The sequence below is a fragment of the Lagopus leucura genome, unplaced genomic scaffold (assembly GCF_019238085.1).
Source record: "Lagopus leucura isolate 7727_CA_CO unplaced genomic scaffold, USGS_WTPT01 Super-Scaffold_100004, whole genome shotgun sequence".
NCBI lineage: Eukaryota > Metazoa > Chordata > Aves > Galliformes > Phasianidae > Lagopus > Lagopus leucura.
In genome coordinates this window covers 56186946-56208470 of record NW_024962264.1, presented here as the reverse complement: position 1 = coordinate 56208470, position 21525 = coordinate 56186946, and the positions used below count along the sequence as shown (strand labels likewise).

The 21525-nt window shown below is 43.4% G+C and overlaps 1 protein-coding gene across 2 annotated transcripts in view; it reads left to right on the top strand.

Annotated features, from left to right (window-relative positions):
- Window positions 1-9407: 9407 nt before the first annotated feature.
- The window catches only part of CPEB2 (cytoplasmic polyadenylation element binding protein 2), a 51802-nt gene continuing 39684 nt past the window's right edge, over window positions 9408-21525 (top strand). The window contains exons 1-2 of one of the 2 annotated variants that reach the window (XM_042871441.1): window positions 9408-10709; window positions 12854-13132. In XM_042871441.1, coding sequence (XP_042727375.1) covers window positions 9408-10709; window positions 12854-13132 — 1581 coding nt within the window. The remainder of the gene's footprint in view (window positions 10710-12853; window positions 13133-21525) is intronic. The other variant, XM_042871442.1, reaches the window with a different exon arrangement.

The window sequence follows — 21525 nt, the reverse complement described above, 5'->3', positions numbered from 1 at the left end:
TTTGTGGCATATGTGAATATCAATTCTGCAAAGTAGCTCCTGTAAGCTATACTTAAATAGCAAACTGTTTTGTGCCACTACATAAAAATGGATCTGAGTTCTCAGTACCATAATGAGAGAGGAAATGACATAATTACAGTAGGTTTTGTGTTCTCTGTATAAGAGATGAACATAATAGTTCTGATTTTCCCCTGCTTTTTTCCTAGTCCCTTCATCTTATAGCTATCCAGTTAGAAGATATGATTTCCAGTCCCAGAGTTGGATTAAGCTTGCAAAAAAATCTAAAATTATGCAGATGGAGAAGTTAATGATTAAGTCATACAATCCTAATTCTTAGTAAAACTATGCAGAAACAGTTAAAAATTCAGAGTCTACAAAAATAAACTAAATTCAACTTCATGTTTCCCTCAGGTTCTCATAATAGCAGAAAATTACGGTTGCCTGGACGAATTGATATATTTTCTTTTTTAATATATTTCATTTTATTGAAGTACAATATTTTCACTACATTTCCTAGGTTTCAATGATTCTTTTGTAAAGATAATGCATTTCCAAAATACTTTAGCACAAATATTCTAAGGTATTCAGCTTTTTACATATTTATTGGCAGGAGATCTTCTTTGATTTCTTTTCTTTATTTTTTAATAATTAAAAATATTATAAATGAACCCTAAGAAAGAACTGCAATAATATTTTTTTAGTAATCCAAATGTACATGGTGAAAGATGCATATTGGTTTTCCATGATTTTGTTATCATCACTACAGCGCGAATGGTAGAAAATGACCAAGCTAAAATTGATTTACAATTGATCATTAGATCAGAGATGTAAAGTGCATGAAAAACTTGAGAGCTCTTGTTTCTCAGGCCTGATCAAAGTTAGGAGTGTTTTAAAGCAGGATGAAGATGGATAGAAAAAAAAGAGAGCTTCCCTAACAGTTACTGTGCACTGTTCAGAAGTTCAACCTACTTGTTTTAAAATAAATTAATAGATTTAAGAATACATTTTTATCTCAGGGTGAATATTCATCTGCTGTATAGCAGAGCTGAGTTCAACTCTCTTCCTCTTCTTCCTCCCAATTGCATGACCTCATGGCCCAGCCAGTCTCAACGTCAGCGCCACAGATGCTGGATATCGCTGTGGTCACTCTTGGAGCTGCTGACCTCACTTCTGTTACTGAATATGTAGTCATAATTAGTCTCAATTATACAGTTAATACTCTTCTTAATTTCAATCTGTACATCTTCAATTCTAGCCTGTACAAAACAGTTTGATTAATTTTAGTCCTACAGTGAATCTGAAGGATCTGTATCGCTAATTTCTAAGATAATTCCTGAATAATTAAAGCTGCAAATTTCTTACAGAATCCATTGAAAATAATTTCACTGAAACAGTGGGTGTTCTTGTAAATTACTGAACATCCATCTTACACTCAAAGAGGAAATAAGGTCAAGTACAAGAGAATATATTTTCCCATACTGTTGTCTATACTTCTAGTACAACACAGATGCTATGGCTCAGAAGGGAACTTGCTCCTCTATTGACTTACAGAAGTTTAAGAAGCAAATTTTGTCAAATCTTTGCCAGGAATTTAAAGCACTGACTTTAACAGTCTTCTTAGGTACAAACATACACTTCGTTTAAGCTGTCCGTGCAGTCCTGCGGGGTGACAGATCTAGCTCTTGTCAGAGGTTTGCTTCCTCCTGCTGCACCAGCAGTGCAGGCTGCCAACAGAATGCCATCCAGCATACACCAACTCTGTGCCAAAGTCTCTCTGCTCAGAAATTTCAAGATGTCTCCTTGGGTCTCCTCGCTGGCCTCCTAAGTGTGGTCAGGTTATGGAGCAGATCATTCTGACACTGGAATCATCATGTCTCTAGAGATCTATCCAAAGATCTATGAGCTCACTCCCTAAAATTTCAAAGAGAACACCATAATATTCAGGTACATAAACATACACTGAACATTCATGCAATTAATGGAGATGTATCATGCGTTCCTTATAGCAGAACCCAGACATACCCCCTGAGCTGTGAAAAACACCTTTGTGTTTGGTAAATAGTGGCAGCTGTGTCTGAGCTGTACATAGGAAAGAAGACAAGAAAATACCGTGTTCTGACTACAGCAATACATGTGGCTGGACATACTGTTCTTCAGCGTGCAGCAGATTGGAAAAAACATCAGCAGTAAAATCTTAGCAATCTAGCAATCTCTATCCTAGGAATCATTTTGTTTTACGTCCTAGTAATATAACCAAATTAACCGGCCATATTAGAAAGGCTGTTAAAAATGCTATCTGATGGGTGAGTGCACCAGCAACAACACAAGCTTTAAAATCCTACAGGCCATTTTGAGAATTAAACAGAGATTGACAGTATCTATTTTGTAGTGCCAACTTTCTGAACACTTAGCATTTGTCACGAAACATATGATGGTGCTGGCAAGTTCCCAGTGAGTACTGGTCCCCTTTGTGAAAGCCACTGCCCAGACAAAGAACTAGAGACAGTCTCATCAGCAGCAAATGCAAAGTGTGCTTGCTCCACTGGGGAATTACTGCTCTCCTGGAGGGAACACAGAAAGCGCACAGAAAATAAGCCCTTTGCAGTTTTGTAGGCTGTGCACACGGAGCCATTCTATCACTTTTCAGCAACTCGAGCTTATGTTCTATCTACAGACTTGCAGTAAGATGAGATAGTCACAGTGTTTAAACCTTCAAACAATCTACGCTGCAAATCTGCCAGCCTCCTGCTCCTCAGAATGCTTCATCTCAGCTAAAAATGATCAGTACAGAGGGATAAGCAAGCCAAGGTGTACAGCTGATTGCAATGCATTCCACCAGCCAGCTTTTATGAATTTTTTAGCAGAACTTTCTTCTGTCCTTGTTGTTCTTGCCAACCACATGCAGAACATTTTGGAGACAATAGCAGTTCCCCTGAGAACATGCAGAAGCTCTATACAATTACCAACAATTAAGAAAGAAAAAAAAAAAAACCAACACCCAACATAACACTACTTCTAAAAAGAGTTTCATCTCATATTTTCCTTCATTTTAAATTACAGCTTATACTGAGATCCTGCACCATAGGGCAGAGAAGTGAGCAGAAATTGCCACTTTTGATTAGCACAGCAAAGCAGCAAACTAGTAATGGGATTTCTTTCACTTTAATTCACTAGTTGGTTGCCATAAATACTCTTCTGTAAAACATGGAATTCTGAATGCTCCTCAGACATTATTTTCCTTTCATGAAGATGTTTGTTTACTTTGGCAGTGATTCTCTTGGGAGAAACTCTAATGACTTCCACTACCAAAAAAAAAAAAAAAAAAAAGAAAGTTAAAAAAGAAAGGAAGAAAGAAACAGAAACCGCCACTAGCAAGCAACAAAATATTAGTCTAATGTGCTGGTTAAACTCCAGGGCAAAAAGAAGAAAAAGCAAAGTAAATCACTGGTTTACATTTCTGTGACCAGAATCCATATCCTGCAAGTTTAGTAGGCAGCAGAGCCCTTGTGGTAGAAGAAAGGCTTTCAATAAGGAACAAATACTCCTACAGATTTTGTGATTTTTTAGCTATAAAAAAATGAACATAACATGGGCATGCGGTCACAGGAACAACAGAACGAAGCAAACTATGTCAAACCCTCATGTTATGTTTTCCCTCTGCTTTTAATTTTATTCTGACATACGGTGATCAAACAGCAGTTTACTTTCATATTTTTTACATGTAGATGATGAACAATCTCTGTTAAAGAAAAAAAGCACTGGAGGGGAATGTATGTTACTGTGACTCAACAGACTGCTCACTGCTAAAAAAGACTTGCCCACCTCCTTTGCAGCAATGCATGATTTTTGTTATCAGGGTTTAAAAAAATCAAGAACAGAAAAACAGTAAATAAAACACATTGATATAAACCTTTAGACATCTTTTTCCTGTGAAATGTCAAACTTCATCATCTGTTTTTCTTACTGAATAACAACCAGCAGTCCCAGACTGTTTTCCATGTTTCCATGGGAGGAAGCAGTCATTAACAAAAATCAACTTTAAGGTTAAGAGGAAGCGGCTCTATCAGAAGCACGTTAGTCATGTATTTTTGTTACCAGTTAGAACAATGTGCTGTTCCTGGAATGCATATGCAGGCTCATTTCAAACCTTAGGCTGATGTATGAAGCAGACACATGCCACAGACCACAGACAGGAGACAACGCTTCTTTGAACAGCCTGACCACAGGTGACATCAAGACACACCTGCCAGCAGAGCACATGAGAATGAGGACAGGCAGCACTACTGAAATACAGAGCTTGGAAAAAGGTGCCCAGGAAAAAACCACAGGGAAGACGGGAAAAGAGAGAACATAAAATGGCAGAGAAAAAAATGTTTTCTTGTAACTGCAGAGCCTTGGAAGAGGGGTCAAACAGAGCAGTAAATCACTGTAAGTGGTGAAAGACCTATAAACGTTGTGGGCTCTCAAAAGAAGAGTTTGTTGCATTACAAGTAGCCACAGATACTCCCTGTGTTGAGCCACTCCACAACAAAAAGGCTTTTTGAAGTTAGTACTAACTACCTGTAGCTATGTTTGCTTTTAATTGCAACATGGAAAAAAAAAAAAAGAAAAAAAAAAAGCCAGAGAAGCAGCTTTTAGTATTGGAATGCGAGCATGCGAGCAAAGACAATTTTTAGGTTAGCGTGCTATTTGTGGCCTATATTCAAAATCACAGCCACTGGGACCTCCCAAAAAAACAAATGGGAGGGGAACAACTGATTCTGGAAGCATAGTTATTTTCATTTTTATGTGCTAGGTTCCCAATATTCTGGTGTTTGTGGTAATTTACAAAATGAGGAAGCACTGAAATAGCTCTGCAAATACATAGAAGTCTACATATCATAGTTTGATTTTTATCCATTTCATGACTGATCACAAATTCCCCAAAATTGTAACACATCCTTAGCAGTATCTGATTAGAAAAAGGTACAGATTCTACACCAAGAACTTGCATTTCTAAAGAAGTTAAACCCACTGGCCGCTCCAAGGAAGGCAGTATTTCAGCACAATCCCTTCCAGCTTTCATAAGTACTAAAAGTTTAGAGGTTTTTTTGTTCAAGCAGAAAAGCAGAATGATGGGCCAAAATTCTGTCTCACATAATAATACTGTCTCTCTAACACTGGCCAATAGCAGGTGTTATTCTCCTGGTTTTATGAAAAGGAAAGAACTTAAGCTGCGCATGGCAATTTCTAGAGGAGGCAATAACCACTCAGGGGTACAATTGAGAAGTACTGCCTAAACGAGAGCTTTCATGCCACCTAAGTTCCAGCCAGAAGAGCTGCTTTGGAACCCTTACAGCTTACCAGATTTGTCTTAATACAGCTCATTGTGATTTGTCTTTATGCTTTCTCTTCTATAGCATTGCTTGTTCAAATTGGCACACAAAATTTCATGCACAGTGGATGATGCAGAACACAGCAAGACAAACTCAGATGGCCATCGTCTTTACTGCGCTGACAAACCCTGGAGAGCTGTTAGCCTCAGTTCCGCATGGGCCTCCCAAGTGAAGTGGACATCTGGCATGTTTGTTACAGTGAATAGACAGAAGCAGGATGATTAATGGCTGTCAGAACCATAACTTAGGTATATATGGTTTTACCTATCCGACAGCTTGTTTTGCCACATCTGCTTTTTTCAATGCACATATTACAGGCAGTGATATTGCACATGGCTTGACACCCATTCCTCTCAGCCACTTACCGGAGCTGCATGACTCCTAGCTCCCTCAGCTCATCCAGGACAGGGGTTCTGCTCTGAAATTAGAATGAGGAGCCCAAGTATCCCACTATTACCTAAATTCTGGAAAGGCGAATCTAGCAGACCTCCAAGCTGCAAACAGTTGAGGTAGCTGAAAGAATTGGCTAAACATGTCAAGTTTCCTACACATCCATTTAGGCATGTGTTTTCAGACAGTCTTTCCTACTACCCAATCCAATAAAGGTCTCTGGAAAGGGACAGCTGAAAAAAAAGAAAACAGGATTACAAGGAAGAATTAAAAATAAAGCACTGGAGTGTGAAGGACACATGCTCAAGTGGAGAACTAAGAAGTGGAGAGGGAAAAGAAAACTCTGAGAATTGGGCCTATGACTTCTTGAAAGGAAATGATTTGATAAAGAAGCTAGAACTTGTGACCCCAGCAAACGAGCTAAGGGCTCATAGCTCTCAGAGGCAGGAGCTGGTAGACACACAGCTGGAAGGATGCACGGTTTGACTCAATAAGGCCATTCTTGCTTGTGTCAGAGTCAAGGAGCCTATTTGTACCACAAGACCAATGAGCACCAAAGAGCTCCTGAACAGGATATAGCCATGAGCTTTCCTCAAAACCAGCAAGGAGAGATGAGGTTTCTCTCTCTAAATGTACCTGTACTAGGGAAAGATGAATCATTACTTTGGTAGCACCTGTCTCTTGTTTGCAGAAGATTAGGCAACTAATTCAGAGCGGATGGTTACTTTATATACAATTAAAAATAGATGAGATTTCCTCCATGAAAGTTTTTTAATAAGTGTGCATGACTGGGGCAGATAGCTACCATGGCAGAGATAAGCTGCCACAGAGGATGTGAGTACTCTTGTCTTCCAACTGATTTAAAAGAACTTGTGAACTCCACAACAGTTCTATTAGAAGAATTGCAAGAATTGGGACTCAGGCAAGGGGACAAATACTGTAGTCAAAGAAGTTCCTGCCTTACTTGCTAGCAACAGGCAGCTGGCTATAGGGGTGAACAGTGCAGCACTACTTCACCATTGTTAGATGCCAGCAAATGCCCCAGGTGTGGGACAGCTTCTGTTCAGGTTTGCACATAACCAAATGTCAGGCGTGTGACACGAAGGCAAGGGGAAGCTGGATCCTACCAGTTCTACAGCTCTCTGAAGCCATGTTTATGAGGACTGCGCCATGAAGCAACTCGCTATTCAGGGAGCAACCATCACTCGGCAGGCAGCATTCACTCAGCATGCAATCATCATCAACAGGGCCTTGATCTGTACCCTGTTTTTTGCTACTTGTAAGATGGCTGCAGAGCTCCTGAAACAGAATGGATGCCAATATAATGAACAATTCTGAAATATTAACTGAAATATGAGAAAAAATAAAATAGCAATTAGTCTTCTATGCTGCACATGTATTTGCATGGCAAGCTCGCAAGGTAGCATAGATATCTAAATATACACACCCATGCAGGCTTACTCCTGTCTACAGGAACATGATTGCATCAAAGAAGACTGTAGATATGTGGAACTAAACATTTTTCCTTTACAGTTTAAACACATGTAATAAACACAGATTTAATAATTAAAGCACTGGTTCAGCCCAAAGATCCATTGGACAAATGGAAAGCAGCCATGCAGCTTCTGATAGAGGCCACTAATGGATGCCTATGGAGAAGTAGGATAAATCAGGCATATACTGACCCTTCTTAAGTGTGCTATCACACACTCTGCAGATGTGCACCACTCTCATCACTGAGTTACAGCAAACAAGTGGAGGACCTTTAATTTGTTCTTTTCAAGGATATCTACATCTGCAATAGCATTACACCTATAGTTGCAGCTACTTATTTGTGTTCAACACTGTTGCTAAAAGCCATGTTTCCAGAACCATAAAAAAGGGTAAAACAGAGGAGGGCCACAAAGATGATCAGGGGACTGGAGCATCTCCCCTATGAAGACAGGCTGAGGGAGCTGGGCTTGTTCAGCCTGGAGAAAAGAAGGCTGCGGGGTGACCTCAATGTAGCCTTTCAGTACCTAAAGGGAACCTACAAACAGGAGGGGAATCAACTCTATGAAAGGGTTGATAACAGCAGGACAAGGGGAAATGGTTTTAAGTTGAGGGAGGGGAGATTTAGGTTGGATGTCAGGGGGAAAGTCTTTACAGAGAGAGTGGTGAGGTACTGGAACAGGCTGCCCAGAGAGGCTGTGGATGCCCCGTCCCTGGAGGTGTTCAAGGCCAGCTTGGATGGGGCCCTGGGCAGCCTGGTCTAGTATAAAATGGGGAGGTTGGTGGCCCTGTCTGTGGCAGGGGGGTTGGAGCTTCATAATCCTTGAGGTCCCTTCCAACCCTGGCCATGCTGTGATTCTGTGATCTGTGATACCTCAGGCCTGCCTTAGCCTTGGTTTTCCTTGGGTCAGTGGATGGGTTACGTGGCTCAAAGAGGTCTCCTAGAACGTGTCCAAAGAAGGACAGCAGAGCTGGCAAAGGGTCTGGAGTACAGGCCTTAAGAGGAGTAGCTGAGTGCACTGGTTTTGTAGACGATGTTCAGGTTGTACGTAAGGAAAAGTTTCTTCTCAAAAAGAGCGGTGATGCCTTGGAACAGGCTGACCAGGGAGACGGCAGAGTCAGTTCTCAAGAAACGTGGAGATGTGGCACTGAAGGACACGGTTAGCGGGCACGGTGGGGATGAGTTGACAGCAGAAGCCCAGCACACAGCCCGGGGCCAGGCCCAACCTCGACATCCCCCAGCTCGTGCCGCCAGGGCCCGGCCCGCCCGCCTGCGTCAATGCAAACGAGGAGCGGGGCGCCCCGCCCGCCGGACGGTGCGGCACGGGGCGGCGGAAGAAACCACGGCTCGGGTGCCCAGCACCTCCCTCCCTCCGCGGAAGCACCGGCTGCCGCGGACACAATAAAATGGTTCCATTTCGGTTGTTTCCGGCTTCGGGGTAGATGCCTCGTCGAAGGCCGGCGCACTTTCGGGGAGTCGCTTAAAGGCCCTCTCCTCTCCCCGCGCCCTTTAAATGGTAGCGCCCACCTTCAGCGCTCGTCGTTCGGCGGAACGAGCGCATCCCCTCCCTCGCGATCGTACATTATTCATGAGGAGGCGGGACCGTCGGCTCATTACCAAGGTCGGACGGAGGGCGGGACCGTGACGCGACTATGACGGATGTTCCGGCATTCTTAAGGGGGCTGCAGCCGGCCGGCGGCCGCTATCGGGGGCGGGGGCAGCGGTGAGGAGTGTTAGTCTCTCTCGGGAGCGTTGGGGTACGGCCGGCTGTCGCCCGCCCCGCTCGGTGACCGGCGGCCGGCCGGGGACGGGAGCGCCCCGCGGTGTTGTGTAGCGGCTCGGGGAGCCCCGGGGCGCGGGCGCGGCTGCGAGAGGAAGGGGTGCCCCTTTGGGGGCAGTGCGTGAAAATTAGAGGAGGGGTTGTCGTGGAGAGGGGGGCGGGTGGGGAGGGCTGACAAAAAAGGGTTATTTATTATTATCAAAACGCTCCGATTTCCGTATGTAGCGTAGCGGGGGTTATACGAGGAAAAAGGCTTTATTGTAGGAAGTGGCTATTTTTAGGTTCGCTCAGCGCTTTGCGGCAGCGCTCGCCCCCGCCCCAGGTTAATTACCTTTGTCTCTCCGTGGGGCCGGGGCAGCCCCGCCGGCCCATGGGGGACCCCGGCCCGCCGCCGGCCCCCAGCCGCAGCCCCAGCCCCGGGCCGCCGTGGTCCTTCCCCTCGCCGGCAGCCGCCTCCCGTTCCTCCTCCTCCTCCTCCTGCCCCTTCTCACCCACCGCGCCCGGTTCCTCCGCACTGTTCCCGGCGCATCCCCGCGGCGCGCAGGAGGAGCGGCCGCCGGTGGTGACACAGCAGCAGCCGGGCGGCGAGAGGCTGGGCAGCGGCCCCGCGCCGGGACACCCCCCTCCCGGCCACCCCTCCTCCGACTTTAAACCCGCTCTCGGCCCCCAGCAGGATTTAAACAAGCAGCAACCGCAGCAGCAACCGCCGCCTCCTCCTCCGCCGAGCCAGAAGAGGAAAGAGTTGAAGCCGCCGCCGCTCAGCCCAGCCCAGCTCGGCGGCAGCCACCCCCCCGACTATCATCGCCACCCCCCTCAGCAGCAGCAGCAGCAGTTCAGCCGCCCCACTGACAAGTACCGGCAGCAGGAGCGCAGGCAGCAGCAGCAGCAGCTCCAGCTCCTCGGCGCTCGCCCCCCGGAGCCGCCGCCGAGCCTCGGGCCCCTCAGCGCCGCCGAGCGCCGGGCGGGCTCCGAGCGGGGCGCCCCTTCCCGCGCGGGGGGACCGGCGCCCGCCGACCCCGATGTGGGGGTGGCCGCCGCCGCCTCCTGCGTGAATCCGCCGCCGTCTCCTCCTCGTCCGCGGGCGAGAGCCGAGCCGCCCCCCATGGAGTCCCCCCCGAACAGCCACTTGCTGGGCAGCCCCGGGACCCTCCTGCCCGGCGGGCTCGGCTCCGGCTTCAGCAGCCTGCAGAGCCCGGAGATCCCCAGCCCCCATCACCAGAGCGGGGGCGGCTCCTCCTCGGCGGCTTCCCCTCCTCCTCCGCCGCTGCCCGGCTTCGGCACCCCCTGGTCGGTGCAGACCTCGTCGCCGCCTCCGCAGCAGACGCAGCAGCCTCCGGTCTCCAGCGGCGGAGGGCAGATCAGCGCCATGCCGCCGCCGAGCCCGGAGTCCGAGACCAGCTTCTACCCGGGGATCCCGTCGTCCATCAACCCCGCTTTCTTCCAGAGCTTCTCGCCGGTGTCTCCTCACAACCCGTGCGCCGGGCCCTTCAGCAGCCCCTTCTCGGCCGCCGCCCCCCCGCCGCCGCCGCCGCCGCAGATGAATTTACCTCAGCAGCAGCAACAGCAGCAGAACCGGAGGTCCCCGGTGAGCCCGCAGCTCCAGCACCAACACCAGGCGGCCGCCGCCGCCGCCGCCTTCCTGCAGCAGCGGAACTCCTACAACCACCACCAGGTACCGGGAGCGGAGCGGGGGGCGCCGCGCCGCGGGAGGGCACCTGCGGCCCCGCGGGGAGGCGGCGGCGCTCGGGCGGAGGCAGTTGGCCGCCGATCCCCACCCGTTCGGCGGGCAGGTGGAGGGGCGCGTCGCGCCCGCGCCCCCGGAGACACCTTTTCGCCTCACGGAGGGGCCTCGCCGGCGGAATATTCCTCTCCCCCACCCCGCTCCCTCCCCGTCGGCATGCGGAGAACGCGGCGCGCCCCGAACAATGCGCGTGACAGCTCCCGGCCGCCCCGCCGCTCCCTGGCCGCCCTGCCCGGGGCCGCCCGCAGCTCTGCGGGCACCGCGCGCCCCGTCGGGGCTGTCAGCGCCCATCCCGAAATGGCGTGGGTTTGCACCCGCGGACGGGGCAGTGCTTCGGGCTGCCTGGCTTCGCTGCTGGTTGTAACGAAGCGTGCTGTGACAGTTTGGTGTTCGGCTGGAAGTTGGTATTGTTTCTTGGAACAGGATAGTGATTGTTGGAAGGCAGAGAGCGGCAGAGCCGCGCTCGTCGCCTGCTGGCCCTAAAGGCCTGGGTGGCACGGGCCTCTCCCTCATTTCTCATTCGTTGTAACTCAAATCCTGTCCGTTAAAAACAAAACCAAAAAAACAGTGGAGGTGGGTTTGTACGGAATTTATTTCATAACCCCGATGCAGTGATCCTGTCTGAGGTGTCACAGAGTTACTTTGGACTGTGGTGGTGCAGGGGTGGTTCTCCTCAGTATCTGTGCGCTCTTCAGAGGCGTCCCCGCACCATAGGAGAGCTTTCTCGATCGTTATCAGTTGTGGGCAGCCCGAGGCTGTGCCCGTGACAGCCCAGCTTGGCAGTGTTAGAGTCATGCTGGCGTTTGGCATTTTCTCTTCAGGTTTGTTTCACAACACAACGCTGGCCTCTCCCAAAATTCCAGCCGAAGCGTTCAAGTTCTACAGCGTAATCATCTGTAATTATACAGAATGGGATGTTTGCTTGATTACCTGACCAAAAATGGCCTTAGTGTTTTTCTGTTTGTTTTCATGCGGAGAGGGTATTACAGCTCTCTCTGTCTTCAGAAAGTTCTGTATAAACCATAACATGTCAATGTGCCTTAAATGTTTAAGTTACTGAAATTACAAGCTAAGGGCTACTTGCAGCCTTTGAGGTGGAAGCGCTGCATTCAGCTTTAAACTTTACTTAGTACATCCACCCCGCACCCGTTTGTGTGGTGAGAAAAGCCTTTCCTCCAGGAGTCGGGTTTAGAACACCGAAGGTAAATCCTCTCTGTGCCGTCGGTTGGGCTCAGTGGGTCCACCTCTTGGTGGTACAGCGGCTGCCGGGGTCTGTCCTTAGCACGAGTTGTAGGAACCAAAACTTCTTCCCTGTAGAATTTTTGCTCTGAAGACAGCTTACATTTTTAATATTGAGGAACATAGTGGTTGAGGTACAGAAATACTTCGTACCGCTTCTAAGTAGGAGGAAGAATCTTTTTATAAGAGAGAGTGAGCTGCGGAATTCCAGAGATAGTCCAGTATATGACTCCAAAAATACTTGAGCAGTGGCTTCAGAATAATGCATTTTAATGTGGAAATGTTAAGATAGCTCTTCAAACAGATTCTCTGCACAGTGATCAGTGCCTTTTTTGCTCTTATATGGTAATACTTTGACGGTACTGAGATGGCAATACTCAAAATATTGGGAAAAAAATGAAGCAGAATTTTAATTTTTGAATTCCTTGTCACTGACATAAAATGACCAACTTGAAATTCTTGTGTTATTTTTTCCAGATATCTTACTATAAAATATGAAATAGTGTATCAGTGAGGTGATTAATGGCCTGATCCTTTTTGTAACACCGTATTTAAACCTGGGATTGCTCTCTGCATACGTATGAAGGATCCTGGCAGTTCCTGTGAGGATGAAAACCTAAATTGCCAGTACAGGGCCTGTGGAGGAGGGAGAGTTTCAATAAGGCAACTTCTTGTGGCTGTATTACATTTTTTACTTGGCCTCAATAATACAACATCAGAAAAAAAGAAGTTTATAGGAATCTTCGAGCATTGACTGCTTAGTGTTTCTTTGCTCTTAAGTAGAAAAATCGTTTTCAATTATTTTCAAAATAATATGAATTAATCTTTCTTTTTAGCCTCTTCTGAAGCAGTCACCCTGGAGCAATCAGAGTAGTGGCTGGAGCACAGGAAATATATCCTGGGGAGGAATGCATGGCAGAGACCATCGTAGAACTGGAAACATGGGAATTCCAGGAACTATGAACCAGATCTCTCCTTTGAAGAAACCCTTTTCTGGTAATGTCATAGCTCCACCTAAATTTACTCGCTCCACTCCATCACTGACTCCAAAATCATGGATTGAAGATAATGTTTTCCGAACTGACAACAACAGTAATACTCTCCTTCCCTTGCAGGTAAGGATGGTATGTAACTGGTGTGTTCATAGTCCTGTGTAGCATCTGTCTGCATTCACTAAAGTAGAATTCAGCAGTGGTTACTGTCCTGATACTCTGTTTGGAATTTGTGTTCATGTATAATTTTTACTCTTGGTAGCAACTAGCACCAAGCTTTTCAGTGTACTGAGCAGTACATGATCCTTACAGTTAACTAAGAATATTGTCTATCGCTGAAGATGGAAATGCAGCAACAGAAGAGCAGAAATGTTTAATCCAGCAAGTATTTTCTGCTTATCGTAACACTCACATTCTTATAAATCCCTTGAAGATTTAGAGTTGGGTGTGGCTTTCTTTATTTTTGTTCGCTTATCCTTGTACACAGATTTTCTTGCAAAACCTCACAGGCAGCTCTGAATCTTAATCATGGAAGTCTTTTTCTGGTCTTCTAGTCTGATCTTTGTGTATTAGGAAGATTTGCTGCCTCTGCGTTCTAGCAACTTTAATATTAAGCTTTGGCTATTATGCTTGGGCTAGAAGCCTTGTGATTTAGAAGTGCGTAACAGGCAGATGTGTCAGTACTATGAATTCTGAATTTTGCCAGCGATTTCTTGTGTGGCTTCAGGTAAGTCACTTAACTGCAACCTCATCCATTGTTGTTTGGATCCCATTTTATTCATTATGCGCTTGCCTGGATTCCCTTATTTGTTACCATTTCTTGATAGCTGGAAACTGTATTATTTTGGATGCCAAATCTCAGTTACCATTCAAACAATTTCTAGGCTACTCTTTTAAGTTACAAAAAAGAGCTTGGGTGACTTGATTTAGAAACTGTGCATTTTAAAGTAGTAGATTAGTCCTTGAATACTGTACGTTCTTTAATTTTCTTCACGCCTGTATCAGCTTCAGTCTGTCTTACACAGAGCTACTGTATTCTGGCTAAAGTAAAAAGTATTACATGGAAGGAAAATAATTAGAATGTGGAGGTAAAGAAACATACAGCTATTATAGTTGTTTTCTTAAGTCTCACACTTAGTGATTCAAAGTTTTGATTCGTCATCGTTGTGATCATACTTGAACTTGTAGAGATGTACTCCCATCAGTTAGCCCTGAACCTAATGTGGCTGTAGTGGTTGCAAAAGGATGTTCTTAGGGAGCAGATTTCCCACCAAGGTCTCTATTTTTCTTAGCATTTCCGTGGTGGAGTTCTATTTGGCATGAGAAGCAATGTGCTGACTGCCTGAGTGAGTGCTGATACTGGCAGTATTCATGGGGCACCCCTGACAGTGGGGTTGGGCCATGCTGAAGTTGGGCATGAAAGCTTGGGAGGATTTACCCATTCTGTGAAGACCTGTTCCATTAAGTGGCTTTGCTAGCTGGAAGATCTTGGTTGAGTCTTTTTTTTTTTTTCTCATCAATGAAAAGATGGAAAAAAAAAAAAAAAAAGATGCCATTCTTTACATTTTCAACCTGATCAACTAAGAAAAACAGATTACAGATAGGGAGTGCTTTGCAGTGTGCTTCAGGAAGAGTTGCAAGTTAACACTGAAGTGTCTTTTCAAGATACTAGCCTAAGGAATTGGGTTAAAGACACGAACACCATCATGTCTGGAAACTGTGGTGATGTATCCACTGGACTTCATAGGCAGCAAGTACAAGTGGTGAATATATTTTTACTTCCTCAGCATGCTTTACAAGGCAGGATGATGCTTGCTTTGAACTGTAACAAGCATCTGCTGTGGTCATCTAATACAGATGAATTCATTTTTTGTCTAAACAAAAATGCATTCCAACTATAATTTAAAGCATTCCAATATATTAGGGTAGGGAAAAAAGCTTGAAATTTGGTTCTAGAAACGAAATTTATTCTAGAAAATAAATTTATTAAGTTTTTGTGATTTTTGGGGAGGGAGCTGATGGGTGCACTTCATTATTCCTCTCTCTGAGAACACCAGAGCCACCAATTAGATAGGGCTGCTTGTCTAACTGTACTTATGTTTTACATCTGTCAATCTCTCCTGCGTGTATGAAGTCGTAGCTGCAGAAATCAGTAAAAATACTCCTATTTGAAGGCTTCCTACTGCTATTGTGGAAACATTAGATGCTTCCATAAATTATTTTGCTACATTGAATTGGTGTTCTTATTTTTCAGTTTTTATACTATTGTTATGGTTGATTCCTTGTAATGACTGCTAAATTTTAGAAGTCACAATGAAAAGTTAAATAGAGTTTAGAGCTCGTGCTTCTTTTCATCAGGACTTGTGTTGGCAATTGTGGTGCTGTCAAACACCCATCTTGTTAATTTGTACTGTGCTTGTCTCCTTCCATAAAAGGCTGAGGTATTTCGATTGAGGATTCTTAAAGGTACAGTAGCCGTTTCTGAAGACACTCAAAAACAAGTCATTAAACTTGAGGCATTTTGAAAGTCTTGCTGCAGAGCACTTACACGTATGTACAAGTTCCCCGTTACTTTCAAGCTTCCAGAGAGTGACTGCAGCCTCACAGGCCTGTTCAACACATACTGCATCATTCACAGCTTTGCAGAATACCTCTCCATGTGACCACGTGTCAGTGTTTTAATTGTAGTCATCATTTTGCATGGCAGGGGGTAAAGCACCACTCCTCCAATCTTCAGTTAGCTGCTTTAGAGCTTTCAGGTTAGCCCAGGCTTAGCAGTTGTAGGTGTAGAAAAGCCAGTGCTCTCGCAGATGGACTTTTCTGCAGGTCACTCATGTTCTGCTAAGCATGTGTGAAAGTTCTCTAGTTTTGCAAAGTTTGATGTTCAGTGTCAGTGAGATGATCAGCACAGAAATTGTACAGAAAATTCAAAGCTTACCCTTTTGGAACTTCTTTGGTGCTTGGGGGAGGGGTTCCCAATGTAGAGCTGATGCTAATTGTGATGAAAGCAATATTTCTTGGTATTGAACTAACGTATCAGGGACAACTGATATAATTTATTACTGATAACTGTATCATACAGTGAACAGATGAAAGCACATTTTCAGTACTTCATAGTTAGAAGTGAAGGATATCCCATGTGAAACTGCATTCTCAGTGGCCATACTGGTTACAGTAAGGCTGCTTTTGGTTAGGGCCATTATGAAGACGCATTGGCAATTTTAGTTTGTTTTTGTGTTTTTTAGAATAGAAGTAGTTAAAATATCATGACAACACTGGCTTGACTTGGTCATGTATAAATCAACGGTCAGCTTTTGTGATTTTCTGTAAGAAGCTTCTCTTTCCCCCTTAAGATTTTAAGATAACATAAAATGCATTGACTAAAGCTCTCTCACAGGTGAAATTGTGTCTACAAGTTTTAGTTCTGTCACACTGCTTGTACCATTACAGGTACTCCACATAGGAAAGGGATTATTGCCTTGCGCTGGAATCACTGGGGAACAATTAGAAGTGCATGTTACACTGTCTAACTTAGGCATTTTAATGCAGTAGCCTACTTCTCTCTCCTTAAAGAGAACCCAGGCTCCTTTTTTAGATAACCTAATTCTCTAGAAGAGCGTACCTGTTACTGCTGACTGCGTACCGTCCTGAATTCCAGCTCAGTCTTGCGGTACGGATGCTTTATTCTCTGGTAGGCAGTACCAAATAAAGAAAGAAACTCACAACTGAACGTGGGTATAAAGTTTAGAAATACATCTGTAATCCCTAGTACTGATTTTTCCCAAAAGCATGCTTTGGGCATTCCCATGGCTGAAATATAACCATGGAAGCCAGAGGTCTGTGCGTGCTTTTTTCCTATTTACATTCATTGGAGGAGGAAAATAGTATGTGTGTGTGTGTATCTATATAAAATTGTGTACAAATCTATTTTGATGAAAGTTTAATGTTTCTCAATATTTTGCAAGTAAGCTTATGAAAAGCTACAGCGAGTTCAATAAGAATTTTCATTCTAGTAAAAAAAAAAAAACAAAAAAAAAACACTGTTTAACTGAAATGAATACGAGTTTAGTTTGCGTTTCTTCTGAATTCAGGAAATGCATGGCATGTCTGGGTGTTTTTTCACCTTGATTTGTCCTTCCTGTTTGTTCAAACAAACAGTACATGTAATGTTCATGGTCCTAAAAGCTGAACTTCATTCTTCTGCGTTTGAGTGCAGCTCTCCAGCTGGGGGTTCTGTGGTGAGGCACAGTCTCTCAGAAACGCAGATTTTACTTTTTCAATTTACTTTGAAGTTTGCTGAAGTTCCAAAGAAAACAAAAACCCTTCTGAAGTAAAATGAATTTTAGAACTGTACTTCCCAGCAGGTGTTAGTTTTGGATATTAATTTCTGCTGTTGTCACACTGCTTCTGTCTTACAGTCACCTCTGCTCAGAAGATTTCAGATTCTGAGTGTCAATTTAAGATGGTTTATTAAAGGTGCATTCATGTCTTAACTGAGAGCTACCCGGATGATACACATACTAGCCAATTCTAGCTGAAGAGTAACTTTTTCATTTTAGGTTCTTAATTGCCATATTTATACTCATAAAAGTGTGATCAGTTTGTTCAGAAGTGCTGCTGAGTGTTTTGCTGCTCTGGTTAAATGTGGAAGGCCTTGAAAGTATCTACCTGTGAAGTTATCCTAGTCTACGGATGAATGTGAGAACACTCATAAGTCAGGCTTTTCTGGTTTATTTTTACTGAGGCAACACCTGTGACAAAACGGTGCTCTGGGATTTCTGATGCAATAGATTGAGTGCCTGGATATGATTAAATATCACTAAAGCTTATGCACAAAACCAGATTTCTGTGTTTTGGGTACCATACTGAGCATATTCCGAATTGGAGGGAATAGTCTACTGACAGGCTTTTAACGTCAGGTTCAGCACTTTTGAATAAACAGTGCTGGTGACTACATGGATAATCAAATGAATGTTTTACGTATGTATAACGTAGATGTGTGCATGCTTTTTTATCTTTTTCAGAACTAAGAATTTTTATTATTAAAATTTAGTTACTGAACTGCTTACTTCATTCAATTAATGCAAAAATTCAAATTAGGAAGATTGAACTTATATTTAGTTCAACTTGTTCAACAAATATTGAACTTATATTTAGTTATATTTAGCAGCTATGATGGCATGTATGTCGTTGGTATACTAAGTAGCATATCTAGCCTTGTTCACTATGCCAAAGCACAGTTGACTGAAGTTAAAATGAGTGTTCTCACTTAAGACCTGTCCAAAAGCACACTGACTGTATGTTCTGATATGTTTATATTTCAGTGCTCAAGACTGCATAGATACAGAATCATAGAATTTAGTTGGAAAGGACCTCAAAAGGTCGTCTAGTCCAACTTGCTAATGAATGGGGACACCCACAGCTGGATCAGGTCACTCAGAGCCCCTTCCAGCCCGACCTTGGATGTCTCCAGGGGCAGAGCAGCCACCAGATATTTTTGGGAGCAGTAAGCTGAAGGAGACTTTCCAGTAATTCTGGATAAAAGCTTCCCTTTCAAATGTCTTATATAATGATCTTCTAGTCATGTTGTCCAAGCTATTCATACACAAACCTTCTGGTCTTGCCTCGTAAGTCAGTCTTGCCAAGCTCTTAATCATCTCCATAATGTGTCTGGTTTGCTGCCAGTTCATGAATGTATATTCTTGAGCTGAAGTATTCCCTTGTGGAAGCAGTAAAATGCTGTTGGGATTTTTCTGTTGTTGTTTTTAAATACATATCTGCAAAGTAGGCATGTCTTTGCCACAAGAACTGTTCTTAGTGTATTTTAGGTCTTACTTAGCTAGCTTATACAGCTGATTTTTGTCATTTTAACTTCAAAATTCTTACATTGTCAAGTTGACTGTTCTTAGATGTCTACAAGACCTTACAGTTCGTTGTTACCACTAATGACACCGTGTAAAGTAACCAAGCAATTTTACGTGTCTATTTCAAAGCTTTCTCCTTCCTTTTTTTATAGAGCAAAAGCTGTAGTAAGTCTTAAGTTTTAGTATTGGATTTCTCATTTATGATATTCAGAGATTTAGCAATGGGCTTACAATTACAGCATGTCCTCACTAAACAGAGAATGACTCAAAGCTTGGATGTTAGTAAATGATGACATCTTAAAGTATATATTATACTGAATTGTTATATTATTACTCCTAATGTTAACACTGAGCAATGGACTACATTCATTTACTTTTTTAATCTGTAGGTACTTTACTACTAGATTAGCTGTTACATTCTGGTCTTAGAATGTATTTTTATTCAGATCATTTTTAAGGCAAAAATAAAAATGGAAGCATGTTAACATTTCACTTTGGGAAATGATGAAGAATAAGGTGGTTGGTTGTTCTTTTTTTTTAATTGAGCTTTTAAATCATCAAGGTCAAAGATACAGAGTCTCTTTTGCAGCTGCCAAGGCTGTACTCTAACCTGACTAGCAGCTTTATGACTTGTAAGTTGTTTTTAGCCCCTGTTGGATAGTGCTACATTTATTCAGAACGTGAAGGGACACGCAAAGTAACATATTGTAAAGATATTAGCATTTACTGAATTCACTACCTATGTCGGAATTCCTATTTTTTACCTCAAGAACTCTTACAGATCAGTACTTTAACAAATGTGCCTGAAATTCAGAGGTATTTAGCTGCTTAACTATGAGCATCTATTTTTAGAGTTTGTGGTAAGGATTAGCAAAATAGTATTTGTAATTTAATAGTTTCTGACCACGTCTGTATTTACTTTATGTATAAGTGACAATATAAAGCTTTGAGAGGTGACTGCACTGAGGCTCTGCAAATGCTCTAACTGAATAGTCTTTGCATAAATTGTGAGGATATATATAAAGTCCTAAATACTTTGTACTAAGAAAAATGATTTATTCAACAGCTCAGTGATGAAAGTGGCTCTTCAGGGAAAGCCGACTTCCTGCCATTCATTCCACATTTAGATGTTTGAGGGGAGTACATCTGAAATCTGTGTTTTGCATGACACTGAGAGAGTCCTAGGGCTGACCGCATCCTCTGGATAGAATACTTCATGCTTCCCTTATGTTGCATAATTTTGTACATGTAGAAAATAAGTACCACTTTTCTGTAAATTTGCTTACCGAGCTTTAACTTCTGAGGTGACAGTTTCTATCAGTTATGTGTCTCTGAATGTTTAGAATTCCTTTTCAGTTCTTCCATGCATGCACACAGATCTGATTCTGTAATTGGAAACGTAGGTCAGGCAAGATTCAAATCTTCCTACAGTTATAAGGAGATGAAACTAGTGTGAGAATATGTAATGCTTGGGAGTAGTTAACTTTATCAGCTCTAGGAAAGTCTAGTGTTGTGCTGTGACATTCCACTGAGGCATGGACCTTCTGACACAGCCACGGTTTATTTGCTGCTTAGCACAGGATTGATGTGCCACAGAGGTGAGGGAAATGCAAAATATTCTGCAGAAACTTGTTGTTGGGGAAGAAAACGGACTTCTTTGTATCAGGACAGCCTAGAAATATATGTGTATTAACATGCAGTTTGGTTGGATATCGGTGCCTTTGTGTTAATAAATCTTCTAGTTTCTTTATTTCAAGAAGTGGATAAGAAGTCATCTTCAAAAACAACCTGGAAAGACCTTTAAAACAATACAGAAGTAGTTGTACTTTCGTATGTATGGGAGATTAGTTTTTATGCTTGTCACAGAGATTAATGAAAATCGCAGTGCAAGTTTCCTGATGGAGCTGAGCATGCTGTAATAGTTTTGTACCCCTTCAGAGCATTGTAGGCATTTTTCTGCAGTAGAACTTTCTAGAAAGCTGTTGCGGATGTGACCTACATTATTGACATACTTTTAAGTTCTGCTTTGAAATGAAAGCTTTATATTTGCATAGATTATACTTGTGTTCTTTAAAAATATAATGTACGTGTTTGGGGAACATAAAGTAGCAGTTAAGCGTTATAAAGCCTTACTTGCCAAAGATTTGGAAGTAACCTTTTCCTTGAAGGACATATCACTCCTTCAGAGATAGTAGCATTCCAGATAGCATTGTTTTATAGGAAATAGTTGATTGTTTTGAGGTGGAATACATCTTAAAAGTTTGAAGCATTTACCACCTTGATGTTACCCAAGGACAAGCATGATGGTAGTAGTGAGGTAGCAGAGTGTAATACTTGTATTGCCTGTATTTAAATTCTACTTTAGCGCTTTCACAACATTTTTATATTGTACAGTGCATGGCTGTATTATGTTTTCACTGCCAGAAACAAAGTAATACAATTCAAATAACTATTATTAGCTTCAGAGAAATGAAATGCCTGCAGTGTAAAGTGAATGAGGAAAGCTTATTTCTTCTGCTTCCAGCAGCGCGAGACCTTTCAGTTTAGAAATAAAAAAGTTGCAAAATGGAACGATGCGAAGGTGAAGCTATATTAAACCGTGCCACAAACTTGCTGTTCATTATTTTTCCTTTTCTTCAAGTTTTATAAGCA